Raw genomic sequence first — 19,350 nt, 5'->3', positions numbered from 1 at the left:
ACCTCTAAATTTTATCTCGTGCCACGCGAATTTTGGTTTAAAAAAACAGAAAGAAAAAAATAGAGCTCTAGTTGGGAGTTCTGGTTCCTCTAGAGATTTTCGAATTATTTTCGATTTTTTCTTACGTGTTTTTGGTCTTTGAGAAGGGTTTACGACATAGAGAGAAGTCTAAAGTTGTATCTGAAATCAAAGAGGATCTGAGAAGGTTTTGTTTGGTGAGGCAATCATAACTAAGAGAGAGATTCATCGTCTGCGGTAGCTACGGCACGAAATATGAGCGCGAAGAAATCAAAAGTACAAAAGAAGGTAGCGACTGCCGCGGTCGGCGGCGGCGATGATCTGGACGACGGACTGCTTTACGAGGTGGACGATGCTACATTTGCGAGCGACGAGGATGACGGTGGAGTCGTGGTGTCTGGCGGCGAGGAGGATGAAGTGAAGGACGATGCAGTGAAAGAAGCGACGGGCACTGCGACTGTTGTTGCTACTGAAACTAGTGCATTGGCAGCGGCAAAGAAGGCTGAGAAGCGGAAAAAGATGAAGGAAAGGATCAAGCAAAAGGTATGTGTTGTTACGTCTTCTCCGGAGAGAAGAGGCAGAACGAAGCTAACGCAAACAATCTAGAAACGTCAAAGAATGGAAACAGAAGTGACAGTCAAGACGACGATTGCGGGCGTCGATTCGAGTATAATCGCAGACTACTTTGCTAAAAAAGCGCGCCTGTTTTTTCCCAAACTCTCCACTGTGGAACTCGATGATTTGTGCGTCGTCAAGCAGGATCAGATCATGGATATGACGGGCTGGAAGTTGCCGAGAGATGACAAGAACTTTGAGAAGTTTCTCACACAAGGTATGATATCTTCATATGATTTGCTATTGAAAGAGGGATAGAGGGCTAATGAACGCTCTGTAGTCGCAAAACCGAGAAAGCTAAATGAGCTACCGAGCGAAAAAGGTGCTCCCTACGTGATCATCATCTCGATCTCTGGGATTCGTGTCTGCGAAGTTCGAAGGTGCGTCAACGTTTTATACTCTGAAGACTTTAGGAGGAATTGAGATCTTTTTTGCTAACTGCTTCCAGAGCTCTTCCAAAACCAATGAAATCAGCAAAGCTGATCTCGAAAAACAGTATAGCCTCTGACTCAAAATATCTCGCAAACTCAACGTAAGTACTATTTCTACTCGCTCTCCACACTCATACATCAACTAACTCACTCTCGCCATCCAGCATCTCAATCGCTCTCAGCACTTCCGAGCGACTCAGACTAATGCTCGACTACGAAAACCCCGAGACAAACACCAAGACCGCGCTTTCGCTCGAAAACCTCGAGCTCGTCGTTGTCGACTCTACCTTTTTGGATTCGAAAGCGCGGAGCGTGCTCGATGACGTGCCGGAGACGCTCAAGACTGTTAAGCGGTTGCTGGTGGGGGCTCCGGGAGCTAAAGTTGTGCTCTATTAAGAACTTTGTTGAGGAAGCGGGAGGAAGTTGAGGTTGTATGATAGGTATTGGTTGATGCTCTTGTGCGGGAAGAAAATTGCATGGGTCAATCAAGAATTTAAAAGTTTGATAATAGAAAATCAGCATACATTACATCTACTGAACTATAACGAACAAAACATAACCAAGAGAACTTATTACCAGTCACTCACACAAAGCAAAAACAAGAAACAAACACAAATGAAAAACAAAATGACCACAGTCCCTGACTGATTACCAACAATGACTTTTGCTTTCCCGTTTTTTCTTCTTTTCATAGAGAAGGCACACCGACCAATTCTTGCGCCTGTATATCACTCGTATAAACGCAAAATGAAAAACCAAAACACCCCAGCACATCTTGCTATCTATCCCTCTTTCTTCCGTCCCGGACCTCCACCTCAAACCCATATAGTATTCCGGTTAGACACTGGAAAGACTCCGCAAAAACTCATGAACTCTCTCAGCATCTGCAGAATCTAGAGAGCTATTCACATCCACGAGATTCAACGGCAAGCTCTCAGTCGCGCTAGCCACCGGCCGATCGCTACCAAAGCTAACGTTTCCGCCTGTGGCCGCACGAGCGCTATCGAATTGCTCATCCAGCCACGCCAGATCCTCGTTTGTCACGTTCTCGTCCGACAAGAATTCAAGCCACGACGGAAGCGTGGGTTGCCTCGCTGCTTCGGAGTACGACTCGCGGCATATCTCGGTCTCGTCTTTGCGCGCCGCTTCTTCGGACGAGTTCAGGGAAAACATGCCCGCCAGAGCTGAAGCCGTTGCTGTCGTCAGTGGCGGGTCGTCTACCTGCGTATCCGTGGACGAGGCTGAACCTTCCCGCTTATGCTCGTCGATGTAGATGCCGTTTCCAGCCATGTCACCGATATCAACATTGTCAGCCATCTTGAGCTGATCAAGATGCCACTTTCTCCGACTGATAATCTCCGTAGCCACCTCCGTGAACTCGTTCGCGAGACCCAAAAGTCTGCGCACGACACCCGTACTAGCCTGCTTGTTAAGTTTCTCAAGCTCGGTCGTGATGTGCAACAGCGTTTCTAAATCAGCGTCGTCCTTGTCGACGCCGGATCCGTTGTCGGCAATGGCGTTGAAGACTCCAAAGAAGGGCGCAAAGGGCTGGAACACAAGCGCCCAGGACGTCGCGGCCTGCTTCTGGCGATCGTTCGGAAGATCTTCCAGAATCTTTTTGAAAAGCTGGAGTGCGTCTCTCGACACACGCACGTAAATCTCACGCGACTCGGCGCACGAGGACGACTGCACTCTGTGAATCATCGTCAGGCAGACGCGGTGAGCGTAGTTGATCTCCGTAGTCAAGCTGTCTGCCAACTGCTCGCACCCGGGGTATCCCGAGTCCCGCACGGTGTTTATCCAAACCATGTTATTGTTCAGCAGTTGATCTGCATCAGAGTGTAACCTCGAAACGACCTCACCTCGCCGCCGCGTGCGCGCAGGAGACCCTTCCGGTCCCAGAGCGGCAAGCTCGGCCTCTGCGGCCGCAGAGTACAAACGGGTGTAGATCGCATCGTACATGAACGCGATCTCGACTGATTGTCGGTACTTGCTGTACCCGAGCGACGTCAACTCCGAGGCAATGAACGGTTTCTCTGGCGGCACTGGCAGCGTGCAGTCCCTCGTCTGGAAATTAGGCGATCTACCGAACGTGAGCGACATGACCTTGTCGACAGCAAAGCACGACCAAAACAGGCGCGACCGCTCGGACTTTGGGTTCATAGACTCTGTGTAGACCATTCCAGCGTCAATTCCACTGGTCGTGTCGGCGTCAGCGGTAGACGGTGCTGTTGCGAGTGATCCCGCGCGATGAAGACCGAGATCAAGACAGTGCCGAGCGGCATGGGAGATGATGACCCAGCAGAGGCCGGGATTATAGATTTGCTTTGCTGAAATCGATGCCAAGAAAAGTGCTTGAATGTTGATCAACGATGGCACAAACAGCACTCGCACATCACGCAAGACCATAAACATATTCCGGTAAAGAACGTTCTCGATCGGAGTACCATCCTGGATCTTCACACACTGCGGCAGGTTTGTATGGTTCAACGCCTGGATCATCATATATGAGGCGCAAGCCAGCTTTTGGATGAAAAATTTGTCGTTGTTAAACTCGGGGGTGTAGATCGAGTCGCGGATCGACTGAGCGAGCGGGAGACTGATCATGGGGTGGGCATGGACAGTGTTTGCTAGGAAACCTAAATGACAAAAACCGTTTAAAACCACATACAGTAATACAGAAAACATCTGCATAAAAACAGACAAAGAAGAACACATACAGTCAAGCAATTCGATACCCGATTCCTTATCCGGTAACCAAGGCCGATGCGAGTCAATAGCGAGAGAGTCCGCGACCTCCTCCGAGAGTCCAATCGAGGACGCCTGGTCAGCGAGCGCGCTCGACCAGCACATCAGTGAGCGGTCGTTATCGAGCGCCTCGTACATCTCCGGCGAGGGCTTTTCAGTCTGCCGCATGCCGATAAGCATGGACGATGTCGCGCCCAAATCTCGTAGTTGGGCGTTCACTTTTGTGACTAGGTCTGAGCGGATCGTATCCGGAGCTGCGGCGGTGGTATATGCAGACGTCGCCTGGGGATCACTCGACGTTAGAGTTATCGCAGCGGCGTCTCTAGGAGGCAATGATGATGAAGACGCGGCTGACGCGCGGAGCTGCTCACGTTGCTGCTGCTCGAGCAGCTCGGTTAGTTTTTCTAGATGATATTCAATCTTAGTCAGACGCAAAGCGCTCTGAGAGCTTGGCACATCTGGAGCCTGTTCCTGCTGCTGCTGCTGCTGCTGTACGGACGTTTGATCTGGCTTCGACAGGCTGCTTCGTCGCTTTCCGCCATCCAGATACATATGCTCTGCCGGCACCAAAGAGGACGACGAAGGCCAAGACTGCGGTAGGTCATGCTCGAGCTGGGGATCGAACCTGAGCTGCTCGAAATCGTCATTCGAGAACTCGGCCAGCGACCTAAGCGACAGCGACGATCGCGAAGACAGTGACTCAGAGAGGTCTGGAGGCTGAGAGTCAATGTCGGCGTGCTGAAGGGATGTAACAGAAAAAGAAGGCATCCGACGTTTCCTCTTCTTGCGCGCAGAGTAGACGCAGATTACATCGCGCAGCGTGCACTGCAGACAGGGTTCTTTGCGGTCGCATTTGATTTTGCGAGATCGGCAGGAGTCGCACTAAAATAGCAATTCCAATTGTTAGAGGATAGGGAGACGAGGGAATGGCAGGGTCAAAGGAGCGAGAGGACGTACAGCGCGGGTGCTGGCCGAGGAGTCGTCCGCGGCAGTCGCGGCGCCAGACGCACTGGCAGGACGCGTCGGAACTTTGAAGGACATTTACTACACGAGCGAAAGACAGATACCGAAAAAAGAAGGAAAGAACGAAAAAAGAAGGTAAGAAAAGAAAAAAGACCGCGGAGGAGTCCTGCGACGAGAATACAACAACAAAACAGAAGAAAAGGACGACCAGACGGCGGAGGATGCTTTTGAGAGCGCAGAACTCCGCGGAGTTTCGCAGAAATGCGTCATTGACAAAGTCCCAAGAAACCACCGCGTTTTTTGCTTTTTTCTATTGCTCATCGCGAGCGGGTAGGTGACTAAGAACCTAAAACTCTATTCATCAGTCCCGCCTGGTTGTGATTACTCTTTGCAGAATTACTCATTATAGCAATCACCCAAGTGGAAGCTGGTATGAAATTAGTGGAGAATGAAGCTTGAAATGTTGGTAATATACTACTAGTGTACACACGACAGCAACTACTCATCGACCTCCATCGCGTCGTCATCTTTTCCATCTTCCTCATCCTCGTCCTCGTCCTCGTCCTCATCCTCATCCTCGTCGTCGTCGTCATCCGCCATCTCCTCATCCGACACACCAACCGCCTCCTCGGCCTTTTCTTCAGCCGCCGCAGCAAGCAATCCTTCCTCCTTCATCTTCTCCATCTTGCGCTTCGTCATCTCATACACAAACTGACCAAGGTGCTCGACGCCTTCCATAACAGCCTGCTTTCCCTCTTCAATCTCCCCTACCGCCCGCAACGAGGGATACATTTCACCCAGCGCGAGCACAAGACGATCGTTCTCCGTCCGATTGACATCTAGCTTATCCACAAACTGCTTCACTTCGAAACTCGACTCGAGCACCTCCCGTCGTCCGAACACGTATAAGCCCAGTCTGGCGCGCGACAATGCTACCGTCATCCGACGCACGTCCCGTAGATAGCCGACACTCTTTGTGCGCACGAGAGACAAAATCACATAGTCGTTTTGCTCGCCCTGATACTGGTCGACCGTAGCCACCGCTGCCGGCAGCCCAAAGATCGGGTTCTTCTCACACCGCTCGGCGAGGACGTTCTCAATCAAGACCTTCTGGCCGGCATATGGCGTCAGAATACTGATCTGCGAGCCAGAATATCCAAGTAGCCGCATATACATGTAAATTGCGACAGAATACTCCGCCTCGCCCAGATTCTGGTAAAAGTTAGGGCTCGGCTCGCTCTCGCCCTGGCCATGGTAGTCCTCGACATTAATAAACTGAAACTCGCGCAGAAATCCGGCGTTCGCAGTCTTGTACGCCTCGTCTTCCACGCATCGGGGAAGATTCCGCAACCCGCCTTCGTAGCGCCAAGCATAGAGTTCTGCCAGCGAAGGCCGCGCACGGCCCTGTGCGTCCAGCGAAACGCGGGGTACACCTAGTCTCAACAGACGGGAAAACAGACTCTGCTCCATGTTTGCGTAACTTTTGAACGCCGTGTTCTTGATTATTGGTGCGTTCTGGTGGTGATCACCTACGAGAACAATCCGCTTTAGCCTGTCGGATGACGACTGGAGGGTCAGCGGAATGAAACTCTCCAGCTCGGTCAATTGTGCTGCTTCTTCGACTACCACGTTTTCATAGTGGAAACCGAGAGCGACCATTTCGTTTCGCTGTAAAATAAGTCATCGTTAGTTATTTTCCTTAAGATAAGATAGATAATAAACATACCTGCATAGCCGCATGCGTTGCCGTCAATGCCACGATTCTCGCCTTCTTAGCCAACAAATAATTTGCTCTAGCTTTACCGCTCTTCAGCAGCTCGAAAGGCCTCACATCCTCAATCTCGTTGAAGATCTTCTGCAGGTGTCTAAAACATCCATCCGCAATCTCAGCCGCTTCTTCCAGACTGTGCGTGTCGGTGTTGAACAGCGGCTGCGGAGCGTCAGCGAAATATGCTGAGAACGGGAAACTCTCGGCCAGAGACTTGACGTCCTCGTACTCCTTGGCCTTAAATTTCTGCCACACGGCGGAGACAAAGACTTTGTAAAAGTAACCCGCTTTCTCGCATGACTCCTCAGGTGACCCTTGTGCTCCGACCGAGTCTGCCAGCTTCTTGACTTCAGCCAATAAAACGCTACGACGAGCGAGTAAGCTTTCGACGCGACCTAGGCGAGAGTAAGACTCGTCCGTCTTCAGATCCTCTTCTCCGCGTCCGAGGCGCAGCAAATGCCGCTCGTCAATATCAAGCGCTGCGATCTTTTCAAACAAGTGATTGAGCGCTTGATTGCTATGGGCAACCACTAGAATCCTCTCGTCTGGATTATTGTGGTAAATGTTACTGATTATCTGCGTCGCAACATCAGTCTTGCCGGTTCCAGGAGGACCGACGATCAGCGTCAGACCGGGAAGGGTGCCGGAGTAGATAGCTTGCACCTGTGCGCGTGTATAGGGAATCGTGTTGCGCTTCCGCGTGTCGACTGCGTAAGGGCCCATGTTTGGCAAGCGGTAGGTTGAAACCTCGACGACGAATTCGTCCGCCGTAGTAGTCTCAGCTGGATCGCTCTCCTCAGTCTTCTTGCTTTTGCGGCCCTTGCTCTTTTTCGCCGGCGGCTCTGGATTAGACTGCTGCTCAACCGTCCGCGTAGTCCGCTTGATCTCATAAGGAGGAAGAGCACCTTCGAACGACCCCATTCCCTCCGCCAACACTACAGGCTCATCAAAGCTCTCCTTTAGATGCGCCCAGTCGACAAACGTGTCGTTCATGTTCACGCTCTTATCGTTACCGACAAGGGTCTCGTATGAAGCCGCCATCGGATCTCCGAATCCCATAAAGACATCCACAAGCCACTCAGGCAGCGACAGCTCGCTTGACGTCGCAAGAGTTTTAACGTTCTCAAGAACAGGCTTGAAGTTGTTCTCGCGCGGCCGCCGTCGGAAAACGTAGTTAATGCTCGCGTAGACTTTGTCGTCATCGGTAGCGTATGATGCCGCGTCGAGGTTGACATGGATCCGCCGCCGACGAGCGAGCTTACCGAATAGTGGTTTCCGATCTTGTCTGCTGTACCTTCCGTTGGCTGGCTTACCAGTCTTGAACTCGTCATTCGCACCTCCCGCCGAAGCGGAGCGCAGCGACTGATTGTTTTGGTCCAAGATATCGACTACTTCGGCAGAACGAACGCACTTGACTCCGATCTTTGTCAGATCATCAACAGACTTTACCGCCGCGTTCGGCGGCGCCGCAACGCATGCCAGAAACACAACATCGCCAGGCTTGAGCATATCCCACTCTTTCAAGACCTCGTCTGTTGCGCGGTCAAACTCGAGATACAGTTCGGCACGCACGAAAGCCGGTTGCGTCTCGCCAACTAACGGGTCAGCGACAGTTAGAATCGAGGGCCTCGAGATGCGGTGGGCCATCCGACTCGTTCCGTTCACTTTGAGCATTCCTCCGCCCGGCGAGAGTTTCAGTCGGTTCATGATTGCTTCAATATCTGTCTTTACATCGTAAAACGACTCGAGTCGCGAAAGCTCGAATGTTCGACGCAGAAAGTCAGATAGCGTGAGAAACTGGAGATTGAGGCGCGGGATAGGCAGCGGGGAGCGTCCCGTATAAGCTCCAGCTTGCTTCAAGATAGGATTACTCAGACTCTTTTCGGTAGGCAGCAGCTCAAGGGAGTCGTTTAGTTCTTGAAGCTGAGGCCGTCTCACGAAGCGATCGAGAAGCAGTTCGAGGTATAGTTGCCGATTAGCGGGAATATTGGCAGCCGGGGGATACGCGGTTGAGATGCCGACATATCCGCAAAGCTGCTTGAGCTCCGTATCATCGAGTGCGTCAAGACTCTCGAGCAGAGATGAACGCGTGCTGACGGATCCGTAGTTTGACAGCGCGAGAACTAATAGCTTGTCTTTGAAGTGATCCAAAGCAATTTTTTGTAGTTTCAGCACGTCCTTAGAACGCGATGCTTTGATTTGCTCATCGGAAACCTCGGCGCCGGAAAAGTCGTCGACGGGAAAATGAATATAGTATTCGAGTCTTTCGAGCAGCTGTCTCGCCAGCCAGTTCTTCTCGGTCGTATAGAGCGGACTCAATTTGAAAACGACGGCAAAATTCATATCTTTGAGCATCGTGTTTGTGAACTTGCGCGTCGGAAGTTGCGAGAGAATATCGATCAGCAGCTCGAGCACGCGCTCAGAATATTTTACCAGCTGCATATCCTTTTCGGCGTCCTTGGAATGCACCTGTGTCAGCAAATCAAGACAAACGGTGAACAGCCATCCACGTTCTAGACGCATTCTAGTCTTCTTGTGATCATCGGCCGCGTCGAAGCGCTTTCCTGCACTTCGCCAAGATTTCTTTAGACTGGGAGTGGTTGCGAAGATGGAGTCGCGAAAGCTAGCTGAGCTTAAGGAGTTCCAGATCGAGGTTGAAACAAGCGGTGCAAATTGCTGCCTGACAAAGGGGATTTCGAGCGATGCAAACGCGGCGTCCATGAATGAGATGAGGTAGTTCTTGATGAGAAGTGGGAGGCCTGCTGTCGACGAAAGTGCTAGTATGCGTTCGACCAAGGCTGGGAAGTCCTCGTCGGATTTGCTGAAGAACAGTTCTGTATATAAAAACCGATTAGCAAGAGTTATATCAATCGCTATCGAGACAAAGCCAGTAAGAAATCTGAGATCATACCCCAATCAAGACTGCCTTCGCGCTTCTTGGTAGCAGACACCATCGCAATTAAAATAGCATGATCATCCGACGACTTGCCAGACCAGTTCGGCCACAAAAACCTATACAACGTCCAATGTCAGCAACGATCTTCCAACAACAGCAGCGACGAGATCAAAATAAAACAGAAAACACGTACTTCTCTAGCGTAAACAGATAACTCAAAACAGACAGCTCTCGCTCCGCATCGGTAGAGTCTTTGACAAGAGCTATCAGATCGGCAATAGCACTCTCTTTGAATTTGACCTTCTTATCTGAAACCAGCCAGTTCGCTTTCGCGAGGTTGTAGACAGGCGACTGATAGATCTCTGCCACGGACGGCAGCGCAGCCCATGATTCCATTGTTCTCAGGTCTTGATTGTCTACTGGTACCAGTAGCCGGCAATCCCTTATCACACCTCAAAAGAAACAAGTCCGGTAACTGCTCTTCAGAGGCTCGCTTGATTGCAAACGGTACCTGAATTCAGGGAGCTGTTTATTCTATGAATTCGAGGAAGCGTGTTTGGACGAATGAAGAAAATATTGGGGGTTAGGTGTATTCCCAAAAGAGAAGCAGAAAAACTTAAACGCAGCGAGCAAGAAAAGTCCCAAAAAAAAAAAAAAAGAAAAACTTTCAGAATTGGATCACCAAAAACTAATTTTTTCACTCTCTTTTTGGTCCCTCTTTCCCAATATTGCAAGAGGCCAAAGGAAAGAAAAAGTGAGAGATTGCTAGAGACTGAACGATTCTGCGTGACGGACTCTTTAGATTGACATTGTGCTTATAGTCTCTTTACATCCTTTTTTCTCCGTTTCCTTAAAAGATACATACGATGAGTAGAGGAAGAGGAGGATTTGGCGGCGGCCGTGGAGGCAGCAGCGGAGGATTCAGAGGTATTGTTCTATTTGTTTTTTAATAGCTCAAGTGATTTGGAGATGTTTGAACTGTTGCTGACTGATATTTGTGGTAGGTGGTCGTACTGGACCTGCTATGAACATGGGACCTCCTGACACTGTTTTGGGTGAGTGCTTTTCGTTTGGTTTCTGGCGCGAAAGAATAGAGAGTGCTCTGCACGAAATTGAGAGAAGTGAAATCTAACTAGAAGACGCTATTGCAGAGATGGGAACGTTTCTGAAGGCTTGCGAAGGCGAGATTGTCTGCCAGTCAATAAATACGAAGATCCCATATTTCAACGCGCCGATATACCTGGAGAACAAGACGACAATAGGCAAGGTCGACGAGATTCTCGGCCCTATCAACGAGGTTTACTTCACCATCAAACCTCAGGACGGAATCGTTGCGACGTCGTTCAAGCTTGGAGACAAGTTTTACATTGGACCTGATAAACTTCTGCCCTTAGATCGGTATGTTGTGTTGCTGCTTCCATGGCAGGCTTTAGGTTGTAAAAGAAGAGCAGAAGCTAACAAGTGTTTGATACAGATTCCTGCCCAAGCCCAAGCCCCCACCTGGATCTAAGCCCCCCAAGCGATCGGGCGGTGCTGGCGGTCGCGGAGGAGCTCGCGGAGGTCGTGGCGGACGTGGAGGAAGCAGCTTCGGCGGCCGTGGCGGCGGCCGGGGAGGAAGCAGCTTTGGTGGACGCGGCGGTGGCCGTGGTGGCAGCAGCTTTGGTGGCCGTGGCGGTGGTCGCGGCGGAAGCAGCTTTGGCGGTCGCGGTGGAAGCAGAGGCGGTAGCAGCTTTGGCGGCCGCGGCGGTAGCAGCTTCGGTGGCCGCGGCGGTGGACGTGGACGCTTTTAGAGGATGAAAGTTGTGAAAATGATAAAAGAATGGAAAGCCGAATATGAGAAAAAGGCGGGGGGACTTGTGAGATAGAATGGATGTTCACAGGTCTAGTTCAGGCTTGTCTGATTTGCCTTGTTTGTATTTATTGCGTTTATTTTTGTTTGTAGCAGTTATGTAATGTTAAATTTGGTCTATCAAGCTTCTAGTTAATTCCTGCTGATCTATTACCTCCAACTGGTTATGTCTTTTGTAAGATGTAATTTTCTAATCGAGTGTAGTCCAGGTCTATGTTCAATATTCTATGTTTTATTGGGTTCTTAGTGAAACCACTGCGCGTGCATAGCCTGGCCATAATGGATAAACGAACCATCTGGTGCAGTGTTAATCTCTAGCCGATGTAGAGATTGCAGTGAATGACTTGAACTGGCCAGTGTTGAATGATTTACATCGCCAACGTCGTTCATAATAGTTTCGCGCACCACTTGGGTTGTGTAAGACGAACAGTTAGTAAGGCAACAGTAAGCAGAGCCGAGCAGAGAGGATCACACGTGACTTGAATTTGACAGCATCCGACGGGAGGTGATGTGAATCATGTGAATCGGTAAGTCAGCCTGAAGGGCAGGGCACTTGCCGGCCAGACGGAGGCGCATATGATTTGACCAGTTCGGGGTTCGTCTGGTTCTCAATTCCGAGCAGTATTTCATGATCCGAAGATTACTAGATATATGAGAAAGACAAGGAAGGAGAAGCAGAGCCGAGGTTGAGGAGCAGAAGTTGTGAGCCTTGAGCGAGATTTCACGGCACGATATGTTTCAACCCGAATCATATGACGCCGTCTGTAACAATCGATGACATTCAGCTGACGATAAGTGCAGTAATCTGAGCAGACTGGAGTAACTGCCGAATGAGGACGAATATTGATAGAAGAGAGAGCTCCGAGCACTGGACCGAAGGCCGAAAAGAGGTGTATCTCTTTGCCACTTCGGGGTTCGCTCCGGAGTGTGATCAGGTAGTCTTGATCTGCAGCCTCTGCACGGCGACATCTGTTCAAGATACACTACTCGAACTACTCCTCTACTATTGAGCTTCAGAGCGATTATTGTTGTCTATTGTCTACAAGATGAGCGTATTGTAAGAAGAAGCAGTAGCAGACAGACAACGGGCGGGCGGGCCGAGGGCCGGCACGTTAATTGGACTACGCTCAGGGTTTTAGCCGACCGCAACTCTCTTTGAGTACCCCACACGCCCCTATCGCCTCCCTCGCTCCTGCTTCACAACCGCGGAAGAAGACAACTCAGGACAGCACAGATTGCTACCATTAAACAACAACAACACCTCCATAACCATTTACATAAACCACTTCCATCTACAAGACAAACAGCAGCAAAGCAGCGCTGGTGGCCACGCGCGGCGCTTAATTAGCCGCCGGAAGAGATTCGGCCCCGCGCCGGCGAATCCTTCAATTAAATTAAGTTTTGGCGCAATGACGTCGGATTCGTCTTGTCTGTCGTCCGGGGAACACTTCCACCGAAGGATAATAAACACCTCTGCCTCTTCCTCTTCTTTAACCTCCTCCGCCCCATTGTCTTCTTCTTCTTCTTTCTTCTTCTTCTTCTTCCTCATCCTGCACTGCTCTCCTCTGCATCACCTCCACCATGTCCCTCTGCAAGACCAACCGCCCGCTCTTCTACCTCGGAATCGACGACTCGTCCTCCTCAGAGACAGGCTCCCCCAATCACCAGCGCTCTCCCTCCACCACCTCCCTCCGCCACCTCTCCTCCTCCCGCGCAAAGCCCTCGCGCGACCTCGACGACGACTCCATCCTCGACGCAGACTCGGACCTCACAAACCCCCTCTCCCAGCAGCGCCGCCATGCCGTCATCCGCTCCAAATCAACTTCTCACTCCCACAACCACCACCACCACCCTCCCTCCTACGCCTCCGCAAAACCCTCGCACCACATAGAGAACTCTGCAGATCTCCAAGTCGTCTCTGATCTCCTCCTACGCTCTATCGACGTCATGGACGACGAAAACAGAGAGTCCTCCTGGTGCTGGAGAAACGAGGTCCGCAAGTGCCTCTCACGAAGAAAGCTGCGCGAGTCCATCGACAAGATCTACCTCGAAAAGGTCTGCGCTCCCCAGTCGCAGTCTGTATAGCAGTCTACTCTACAAATGCATCTGCATTGCTCATGTTTTGTTTTCTACGTCTTTTTCATTGTTGAAAGACTCTGTACCATTGGGTCCCGGTGTTTGTTTTGCTCTGTTTTATGATATCTTCCGAGTTACATGTCTACTCCTCTTTTCCCTGTTATCCCTTTTCTCCCTTTTTTCTCACTTTTTTATTCGGAGTTCATGATCTCGGCTTTTCGTTTCTCCTTTTCTTGTTTTGTTTGTCTTTGTCGTCGCCCGTATATGTAAGTGGTGAACAGAAATTGACTACCCCTATTATCCCTTCCATCATAAATTATTCTTGCCTATTCCCGATCGCGTCGAGACATTAGCGCGTTTGTCGTCCGCATAATGAAGTAGACGCGTAGAGAAGACTGGAAAATAAGTCTACAGAGAGCAACACTGTGTGAAACAAAAAACAATTTCATTGAACTCCAGTTCACAATAACTAAAACTAAAACAAACCACAAACCAATGACTCTGAAAACATACAAAAGAAATCAGAAAAGAAAGAAAGAATAGAAATAAAAAAGAAAATCCCAATCGTATCAAATATTATGTTGAAAACACCAAGGAACCCAATCCATCATGTTAAAATGTATATATTCACCGATCTTGTTGACTGCCTAGTTGTTGTTCTGGCTGCTGTTCAGAATCCGGAGAATGCTCAGGAAAAGGTTGATGAAATCAAGATACAAGCTGATGCTCGCAGCGATCTCCTCTTCAGGATGGTAGTGCTTCATGATCAACTGCGTGTCAACAAGCACATAGCCCGAGAAAATAAGCGCGCCAAGGCCGCCGTACAGCATCTCGCCAAAGGACGAGTACGGGAAGAAAGCTGAGATGAGTCCAAAGCCGATCAAGACCCAGATCGCGCATCCGAGGTACGGGATCCAGCCCATGAAGTCGTACTTGGTCTGCATCGCAAACGCTGTCAGGCCGACAAACACGATGAGCGTAATCAGCAGCGCTTCGGCAACGATCTTGGTGTTGTAGAACGTCGTGATGGTTGCGACAGAGTATCCCTCAAGCAAAGTGAATCCGGTCAGGAAAAACATATTGGTAGGATATGATCGACGTTTCCAGTACGTCAAAAACAAAAACGCAATCGACCCAAAGAGCGAGATCCACATCATCGACGGGTGACTCTGCACCCAGTATCGGATCGGCCGGTTCAGGATAAACAGCGACGACAGACCACCAGTCATCAGCAGCTGCGCGGTCAAAATAGTGTACACCTTGCGCACAAACGCATGGCGCACGGAGATCGAGCACTGCGAGACAGAGGTCGAGTACTTGAAGTCATCGGGCAGGTCCGAGTCAGCAGCAATGCCGTCGCCTCTCGCGGGCTGAGACCCATGAGGTGCGTCCAGCAAAGGCTCCTCAGAAGCAACGGTGGCGTAAGAAGGAGGTGCGGTTGGATAGGCGGTAGAAGCCATTGTGAGTGTTGTTATCTGTGGGTGTGGTTGAGTAAAGATGAGGAAGAGAGAAAGGATGACGAAGGCGATTTATTGTCTGCGGTGCGCAGGAAGAACTCTCTCGATGGCTCTCGGATAGCACTCGCCACATACACACGCCACTATTTCGTGGCGCAGCAGTCAGATGACTCGTTGTATGACGCAGTTTCGCACTTTACAGCTAAGCAGTGACTAATACATGTTGCACTTTATATTGGACTGAGGGCCCTAACCCAATCATTAATGAGGCTCGATGGTTTAGTGGTATAATTCTCGCTTAGGGCCTTCACCCTAAGTATAATTTGCGAGAGGTCCCGGGTTCAATTCCCGGTTGAGCCCATTACTTTTTGCATTTTTTTTGCATGTAGATTTTTTTATTTTATACATCTGTAAGCTATCTGCAACTGATCTAAACTGTCTAGTTGTTGAATTTTCAGGATCAAGTTTTATGTATGTAACCACGCGTGAATGCGAACAGGGATCAGCCCGTTTGGGAATATTAAGTGAAACTCGCAACTTTAACTCAAACGCGTCCCCAGCCCGCTTCTCTTTCTCTCTTCTTTCCCAACTACATCATCCTCCAACTTCCTTCTGATTCCTATTACTCCCATAACTAATCGCACTACTTCCGAAGCTTTCCTGATTTTATCAACCTTCAGATCTGTCTACCAAGATGTTTATTGCCGAGAGTGTATGGATGCCTTTGGCATACATGCTTCTCTGGCTTATCAACTGGTCGACTCCCCTCGTCCGCTTCGCGCTGGCTCCTCTTTTCTACGCCTTGCAAGAAGCGCACCAGCTCCGCTATCATTTTGTCGTTTTTAGACAGTACTGCCCCGTGCCTGAAGATCCTATTGGTGCCAAAGTCTGGGAGCTCGTCTTTGACTTGCTCGATAAGTTCCCGGCCAGTACTGGCTCCCTCTTTCTTAGGTCTGCGACCGTCTGCGCTATCGTTGCAGTCTACCTATTTGTTTTCGCGTTTGGCGTCTGCCGCACTTTTAAGTCAGCATACAAGTTCTGCTATCCTGCGGTTGACAACCACCCCACCCGTTGGCGAATCATTCGCAAATCCGGTTCAGCTATACTCGCGGCTTCAGTCGCCTGTGCTGCTGCCGCGTTTATGCTATACTCCGTCGCGGCGTTCTTACTCCCAGAACTCACAAAGCACTGGAAGCCCGCGCTTCTGTGCATTGAAAGAGCGCTCTATCTTGTCCCTTGGCCAGCGACCTACTTTCGCAGCCACCCCGTCGTTCTCCTGCACGAAGCCTACAGCCGGACGCACTACGCCCCCGGCACCGTCTACCGCGTGGCTCGGGCTTTGAACGTGCCGTCCCATGTGATTATCTTGCGTCATTTGCGGATTATGATGCTCTGGGTTGTCTTTTCTGCGGAGAGTTTGTATTTTGTCAAACCTATCGTGCGTCGGATTTTGCAACTTGCGTACAGTTGCGGAATCGAGGGCATGCAGTTGGCCACAGTCGGCAGCACATCTGGTGAGCATCAAGCTGTTAACTTTTTCATTTATGATATTGACTAACCAAACCCAGCTGTCAAATTCCTCCATAGAGTTCCCCAATATCGATCCAGCGTGCTCGGCTGTTTCGAAAAGTACAAAAAGCTTGTCGTAGGACAAGTTTCAGCGCTCGTCACCGATGTCATGATCAGATCGATCCAGACAGTGATGATTGTGATTCAGGACATTACTCCGCCGTCAAAGACAGTATCGGACAAAGTACAAGCCTGTAGCCATACCGACAACAGTTCTGAGAAATTACTAGATCTGATGACCGAGCTCGCGAGTCTAAGAGAAACGCTATTGACTGAGATTAGCAAGACTCGTGACGTGCAGCCTGCTGAGGACAAGTCTGAGAAGATATTCGATTGCATGAACGAGCTCGCGAAGGATCTTGGCGGAAAGATGAGCGAGATCACCAATGTTCAGGTCTGTCATCATTCTATTGAGGAGGGGTCCGCCAAGCAGTTGGATCATATGAACGTACTTGCCAAAGATCTTAGAGAGTGCTTGACGGCTGAGATCAGCAAGACGAGAGAAGTTCAGCCTGCTGAGGACAGTTCAGAGAAGCTTTTCGATAGTATGAACAAGCCTGTCAAAGATCTTGAGGAAAAATTGATGAACGAGATCAGCAAGAAGCACACCGTCGAACCTGCTGAAGATGCTTCGGCCAAACAAGTTGATCTTATGAAGAAGCTTGTCAAAGACCTCGAGGACAGATTGACGAACGAGATCAGCCAGACGCGAGAGGTTCTGCCCGCTGAGGACAATTCAGAGAAGTTTTTCGATCATATGAAGCAGCTCGTGGGAGGTCTCAAAGAACAGCTACTGGCTGAGATCAGCAAGAGGCACACAGTCGAACCTGCTGAAGACGTTTCGGCCAAGCAAGCTGAACTTTTAAACAAGCTTGTCAAAGACCTTGAGGAAAGATTGACGACCGAGATCAGCAAGACGCGCGATGTTCAGCCTACGGATGACGGGTCTGCACAGAAACTGGATACTCTGAGTCAGCTCATCAAAGACCTCGAGGACAGAGTGACGACTGAGATCAGCAAGACGCGTGATGTTCAGCCTACTGATGACGGATCTGCACAGAAACTGGATCTTCTGAACAAGCTCATCAAAGACCTCGAGGAAAGATTTATGAACGAGATCGGCAAGACGCGCGATATCAAAGTTACTGACGACGGGTCCGCGCAGAGACTGGATACTCTGAACCAACTTGTCAAAGACCTCGAGGGAAAATTGAGCGTCTCGTTGACGCAACCAGATCAGATTACCAGGCTCGTTGAAGATCTCGGCGACAAGTTAACGGCCGAGATCAGCAAGATCCGCGATGGACAACAAGCTACCGACGCCGGTCTCAGAAAACAAGCGTCAGAAATTATCGACGTCGTTCGCGATGTGCGAGAAAGCCTTGCGTCCGAGATCGCGGAGGCGCGCGAGGATATCGAGACGCTAAAGACCGAACTGAGCGCAAGCCAGCAAGAAAGCCAGGCAAAGATGTACGGCGACAATCTTGATTTATCGGTTTGGCTTGACCAGAATGCGAAAAGGCGCGAGTCTGAGCATGCGGAGGAGGTGTGGAGTCTTAAGCTGCAGGTTGAAGAGAGCACGCGTCGGTTGCAGGCGATTGAGGGGATGCTTAGCGTGTCGGGAAAGACGCATACACCTCCAGTTTCGGAACCGGTTTCTGAGCCGAGCCGGTCTTCGTGGTTGTCTGAGAATTTGCCGGACGCGTTCGATATCGCGCAGCACTATTCGATGACTGACGCGTCTTCTGAAGTCGACAGTGTCACGCGTGAGAAGGCGCGTTCTGAAGAAGACGTAGGATCGCCTTGTCGGGCGGTGTTTGAAAGTCCTGCGTCGGATTTGTCGACGAGTTCGTTGCTAAAGTCTGTGTTGCACAGCTACGACGAGCAGGAGGCGGAGCCGTCAACGCAAGAGAACACGTCTGCATCTTTTGAGCAATCAGTGACGGTCGACGAAATTGCGCCGAGAGAGGTAGCCAGGTCGATTGTGGGCGAAGAACCAGATTCGATCGACAGGTTTCTAGCCAAAGTAGCTACGGGCGGCGCGATCCGGCAGCGTCGTCGGCGGCCTACTGTTTTGAACAAGAGTGCAGACGCGGACTCGGCTTTTGTTCCTGCTGATGAGGCTGGCGAGTGCTCGGACGGCAGTGGACGACGGCGACGACGGATGGTGACGGTGAAGGCTGATGCGGGGTCTGGGTTTGCCGCTGCTGGTGATGTTGCTGCTTGTGACGTTGCTGCTGCTGGTGATGACGACATGTCTGTGGACAAATCCAGCATAAAGAGTCGAAAGGGACCTCCGGTCGCGGCAAAGTCTTTGAAAGCAAGCAATTTCGTGCCGGTTGGTAGTCCTGCTGTCGACGGAGACGGGAAGGAGGTGGTTTGAGAATGGTTTGATTACGTGCGTGCGCGAGAGCTATATCCCCTTTACTGTTTCTGTGTGTGTGTGTGTGCTAATAAGTTGCGTCTGTTTAGAGTATGCCTGTTATTGATACCTGTTTTCTGTATTGTGTTTTTTATTTTTGTGTTGGGAGGTATACCATTATGGCGCGCGACAGCGAGGAACACAAATGCTGTGGCTATTGTTTATTGTTTTTGTACTGTATCTTTATTGCTTTTGATATCACGAACGTGAAAGCGGAAGCCGAGGGCGGCTAATGATACCGTGATATCCTTCTCTCTGTTTTTACTATCAGTTTGAATTGTTGATACCAACAACATCAGCAGTCGTGGTCACCACGACTCTGAATCTGGCGGCGAGGTTTACTTGACGACATGTCAAGTACATGAAGGAGTGTGTGTTTTATTTGAGGCGTCTGGAAATGAAGTAGACGTGCGTGCGCGCGTCCGTGCGTGTGGTGTGCAATGGTGTATGGAATGAGAACGTGCTGAGACACAGACAGATACGGGGATGCAGTGATGGGAGTATGCAGTGACGCTGGGAGGGGTGAATATATAATTTG

General features: G+C 50.2%; 6 protein-coding genes and 1 non-coding gene across 7 annotated transcripts; 4 read left to right on the top strand and 3 right to left on the bottom strand.

The window, feature by feature from the left end:
* The first annotated feature begins 77 nt into the window (after positions 1 to 77).
* Positions 78 to 1,594, top strand: BZA70DRAFT_271726 (U3-containing 90S pre-ribosomal complex subunit-domain containing protein). Its single transcript, XM_064911534.1, has 5 exons — positions 78 to 561; positions 625 to 850; positions 914 to 1,013; positions 1,082 to 1,165; positions 1,229 to 1,594. Exons 1-5 carry the CDS (start codon positions 274 to 276, stop codon positions 1,458 to 1,460), a joined length of 930 nt encoding a protein of 309 aa, XP_064770635.1. The 5' UTR covers positions 78 to 273; the 3' UTR covers positions 1,461 to 1,594.
* On the bottom strand, positions 1,595 to 4,792 carry BZA70DRAFT_271723 (uncharacterized protein). Its single transcript, XM_064911533.1, has 2 exons — positions 3,785 to 4,792; positions 1,595 to 3,703 (listed from the first exon to the last, which is right to left on the bottom strand). The coding sequence occupies exons 1-2, from the start codon at positions 4,578 to 4,580 to the stop codon at positions 1,902 to 1,904; spliced, it is 2,598 nt and encodes an 865-aa protein (XP_064770634.1). The 5' UTR covers positions 4,581 to 4,792; the 3' UTR covers positions 1,595 to 1,901.
* A 394-nt stretch (positions 4,793 to 5,186) lies between these two features.
* Positions 5,187 to 9,978, bottom strand: BZA70DRAFT_243951 (DEAD helicase superfamily protein). Its single transcript, XM_064910599.1, has 4 exons — positions 9,633 to 9,978; positions 9,455 to 9,555; positions 6,502 to 9,377; positions 5,187 to 6,443 (listed from the first exon to the last, which is right to left on the bottom strand). The coding sequence occupies exons 1-4, from the start codon at positions 9,833 to 9,835 to the stop codon at positions 5,274 to 5,276; spliced, it is 4,350 nt and encodes a 1,449-aa protein (XP_064770633.1). The 5' UTR covers positions 9,836 to 9,978; the 3' UTR covers positions 5,187 to 5,273.
* Positions 9,979 to 10,082: 104 nt separating this feature from the next.
* BZA70DRAFT_271717 (Gar1/Naf1 RNA binding region-domain-containing protein) lies at positions 10,083 to 11,416 on the top strand. The gene is made up of 5 exons (XM_064911532.1): positions 10,083 to 10,193; positions 10,261 to 10,366; positions 10,444 to 10,494; positions 10,591 to 10,837; positions 10,914 to 11,416. The coding sequence occupies exons 2-5, from the start codon at positions 10,306 to 10,308 to the stop codon at positions 11,227 to 11,229; spliced, it is 675 nt and encodes a 224-aa protein (XP_064770632.1). The 5' UTR covers positions 10,083 to 10,193; positions 10,261 to 10,305; the 3' UTR covers positions 11,230 to 11,416.
* A 2,370-nt stretch (positions 11,417 to 13,786) lies between these two features.
* BZA70DRAFT_271713 (inhibitor of apoptosis-promoting Bax1-domain-containing protein) lies at positions 13,787 to 14,945 on the bottom strand. Its single transcript, XM_064911531.1, has one exon. The coding sequence runs from the start codon at positions 14,822 to 14,824 to the stop codon at positions 14,012 to 14,014; it is 813 nt and encodes a 270-aa protein (XP_064770631.1). The 5' UTR covers positions 14,825 to 14,945; the 3' UTR covers positions 13,787 to 14,011.
* Positions 14,946 to 15,089: 144 nt separating this feature from the next.
* Positions 15,090 to 15,181, top strand: BZA70DRAFT_t18. The gene has a single exon. It is a non-coding gene; the product is annotated as a tRNA-Pro (tRNA).
* Positions 15,182 to 15,515: 334 nt separating this feature from the next.
* Positions 15,516 to 18,773, top strand: BZA70DRAFT_264955 (uncharacterized protein; the record flags this gene model as incomplete). The annotated part of the gene is made up of 2 exons (XM_064910935.1): positions 15,516 to 16,335; positions 16,390 to 18,773. 2 exons carry the CDS (start codon positions 15,516 to 15,518, stop codon positions 18,771 to 18,773), a joined length of 3,204 nt encoding a protein of 1,067 aa, XP_064770630.1.
* Between the last annotated feature and the right edge of the window lie 577 nt (positions 18,774 to 19,350).

Source organism: Myxozyma melibiosi (assembly GCF_037950935.1).
Source record: "Myxozyma melibiosi strain Phaff 52-87 chromosome Unknown BZA70scaffold_1, whole genome shotgun sequence".
NCBI lineage: Eukaryota > Fungi > Ascomycota > Lipomycetes > Lipomycetales > Lipomycetaceae > Myxozyma > Myxozyma melibiosi.
This window is presented reverse-complemented; position numbering and strand designations above follow the sequence as displayed.

Excerpts from the sequence above, each read along its gene's own strand:
- BZA70DRAFT_271726 (XM_064911534.1), top strand. The coding sequence starts at position 274 with ATGAGCGCGAAGAAATCAAAAGTACAAAAGAAGGTAGCGACTGCCGCG. Across the intron at positions 851-913 it reads TGAGAAGTTTCTCACACAAG|TCGCAAAACCGAGAAAGCTA; the intron begins GTATGATATCTT and ends AACGCTCTGTAG. Across the intron at positions 1,166-1,228 it reads AAATATCTCGCAAACTCAAC|CATCTCAATCGCTCTCAGCA; the intron begins GTAAGTACTATT and ends CTCGCCATCCAG.
- BZA70DRAFT_271723 (XM_064911533.1), bottom strand. The coding sequence starts at position 4,580 with ATGCCTTCTTTTTCTGTTACATCCCTTCAGCACGCCGACATTGACTCT. Across the intron at positions 3,704-3,784 it reads GGGTATCGAATTGCTTGACT|GTTTCCTAGCAAACACTGTC; the intron begins GTATGTGTTCTT and ends TTTGTCATTTAG.
- BZA70DRAFT_243951 (XM_064910599.1), bottom strand. The coding sequence starts at position 9,835 with ATGGAATCATGGGCTGCGCTGCCGTCCGTGGCAGAGATCTATCAGTCG. Across the intron at positions 9,378-9,454 it reads CGAAGGCAGTCTTGATTGGG|AACTGTTCTTCAGCAAATCC; the intron begins GTATGATCTCAG and ends TTTTATATACAG. Across the intron at positions 6,444-6,501 it reads CAACGCATGCGGCTATGCAG|CGAAACGAAATGGTCGCTCT; the intron begins GTATGTTTATTA and ends CTTATTTTACAG.
- BZA70DRAFT_271717 (XM_064911532.1), top strand. The coding sequence starts at position 10,306 with ATGAGTAGAGGAAGAGGAGGATTTGGCGGCGGCCGTGGAGGCAGCAGC. Across the intron at positions 10,367-10,443 it reads CAGCAGCGGAGGATTCAGAG|GTGGTCGTACTGGACCTGCT; the intron begins GTATTGTTCTAT and ends TATTTGTGGTAG. Across the intron at positions 10,495-10,590 it reads ACCTCCTGACACTGTTTTGG|AGATGGGAACGTTTCTGAAG; the intron begins GTGAGTGCTTTT and ends ACGCTATTGCAG.
- BZA70DRAFT_271713 (XM_064911531.1), bottom strand. The coding sequence starts at position 14,824 with ATGGCTTCTACCGCCTATCCAACCGCACCTCCTTCTTACGCCACCGTT.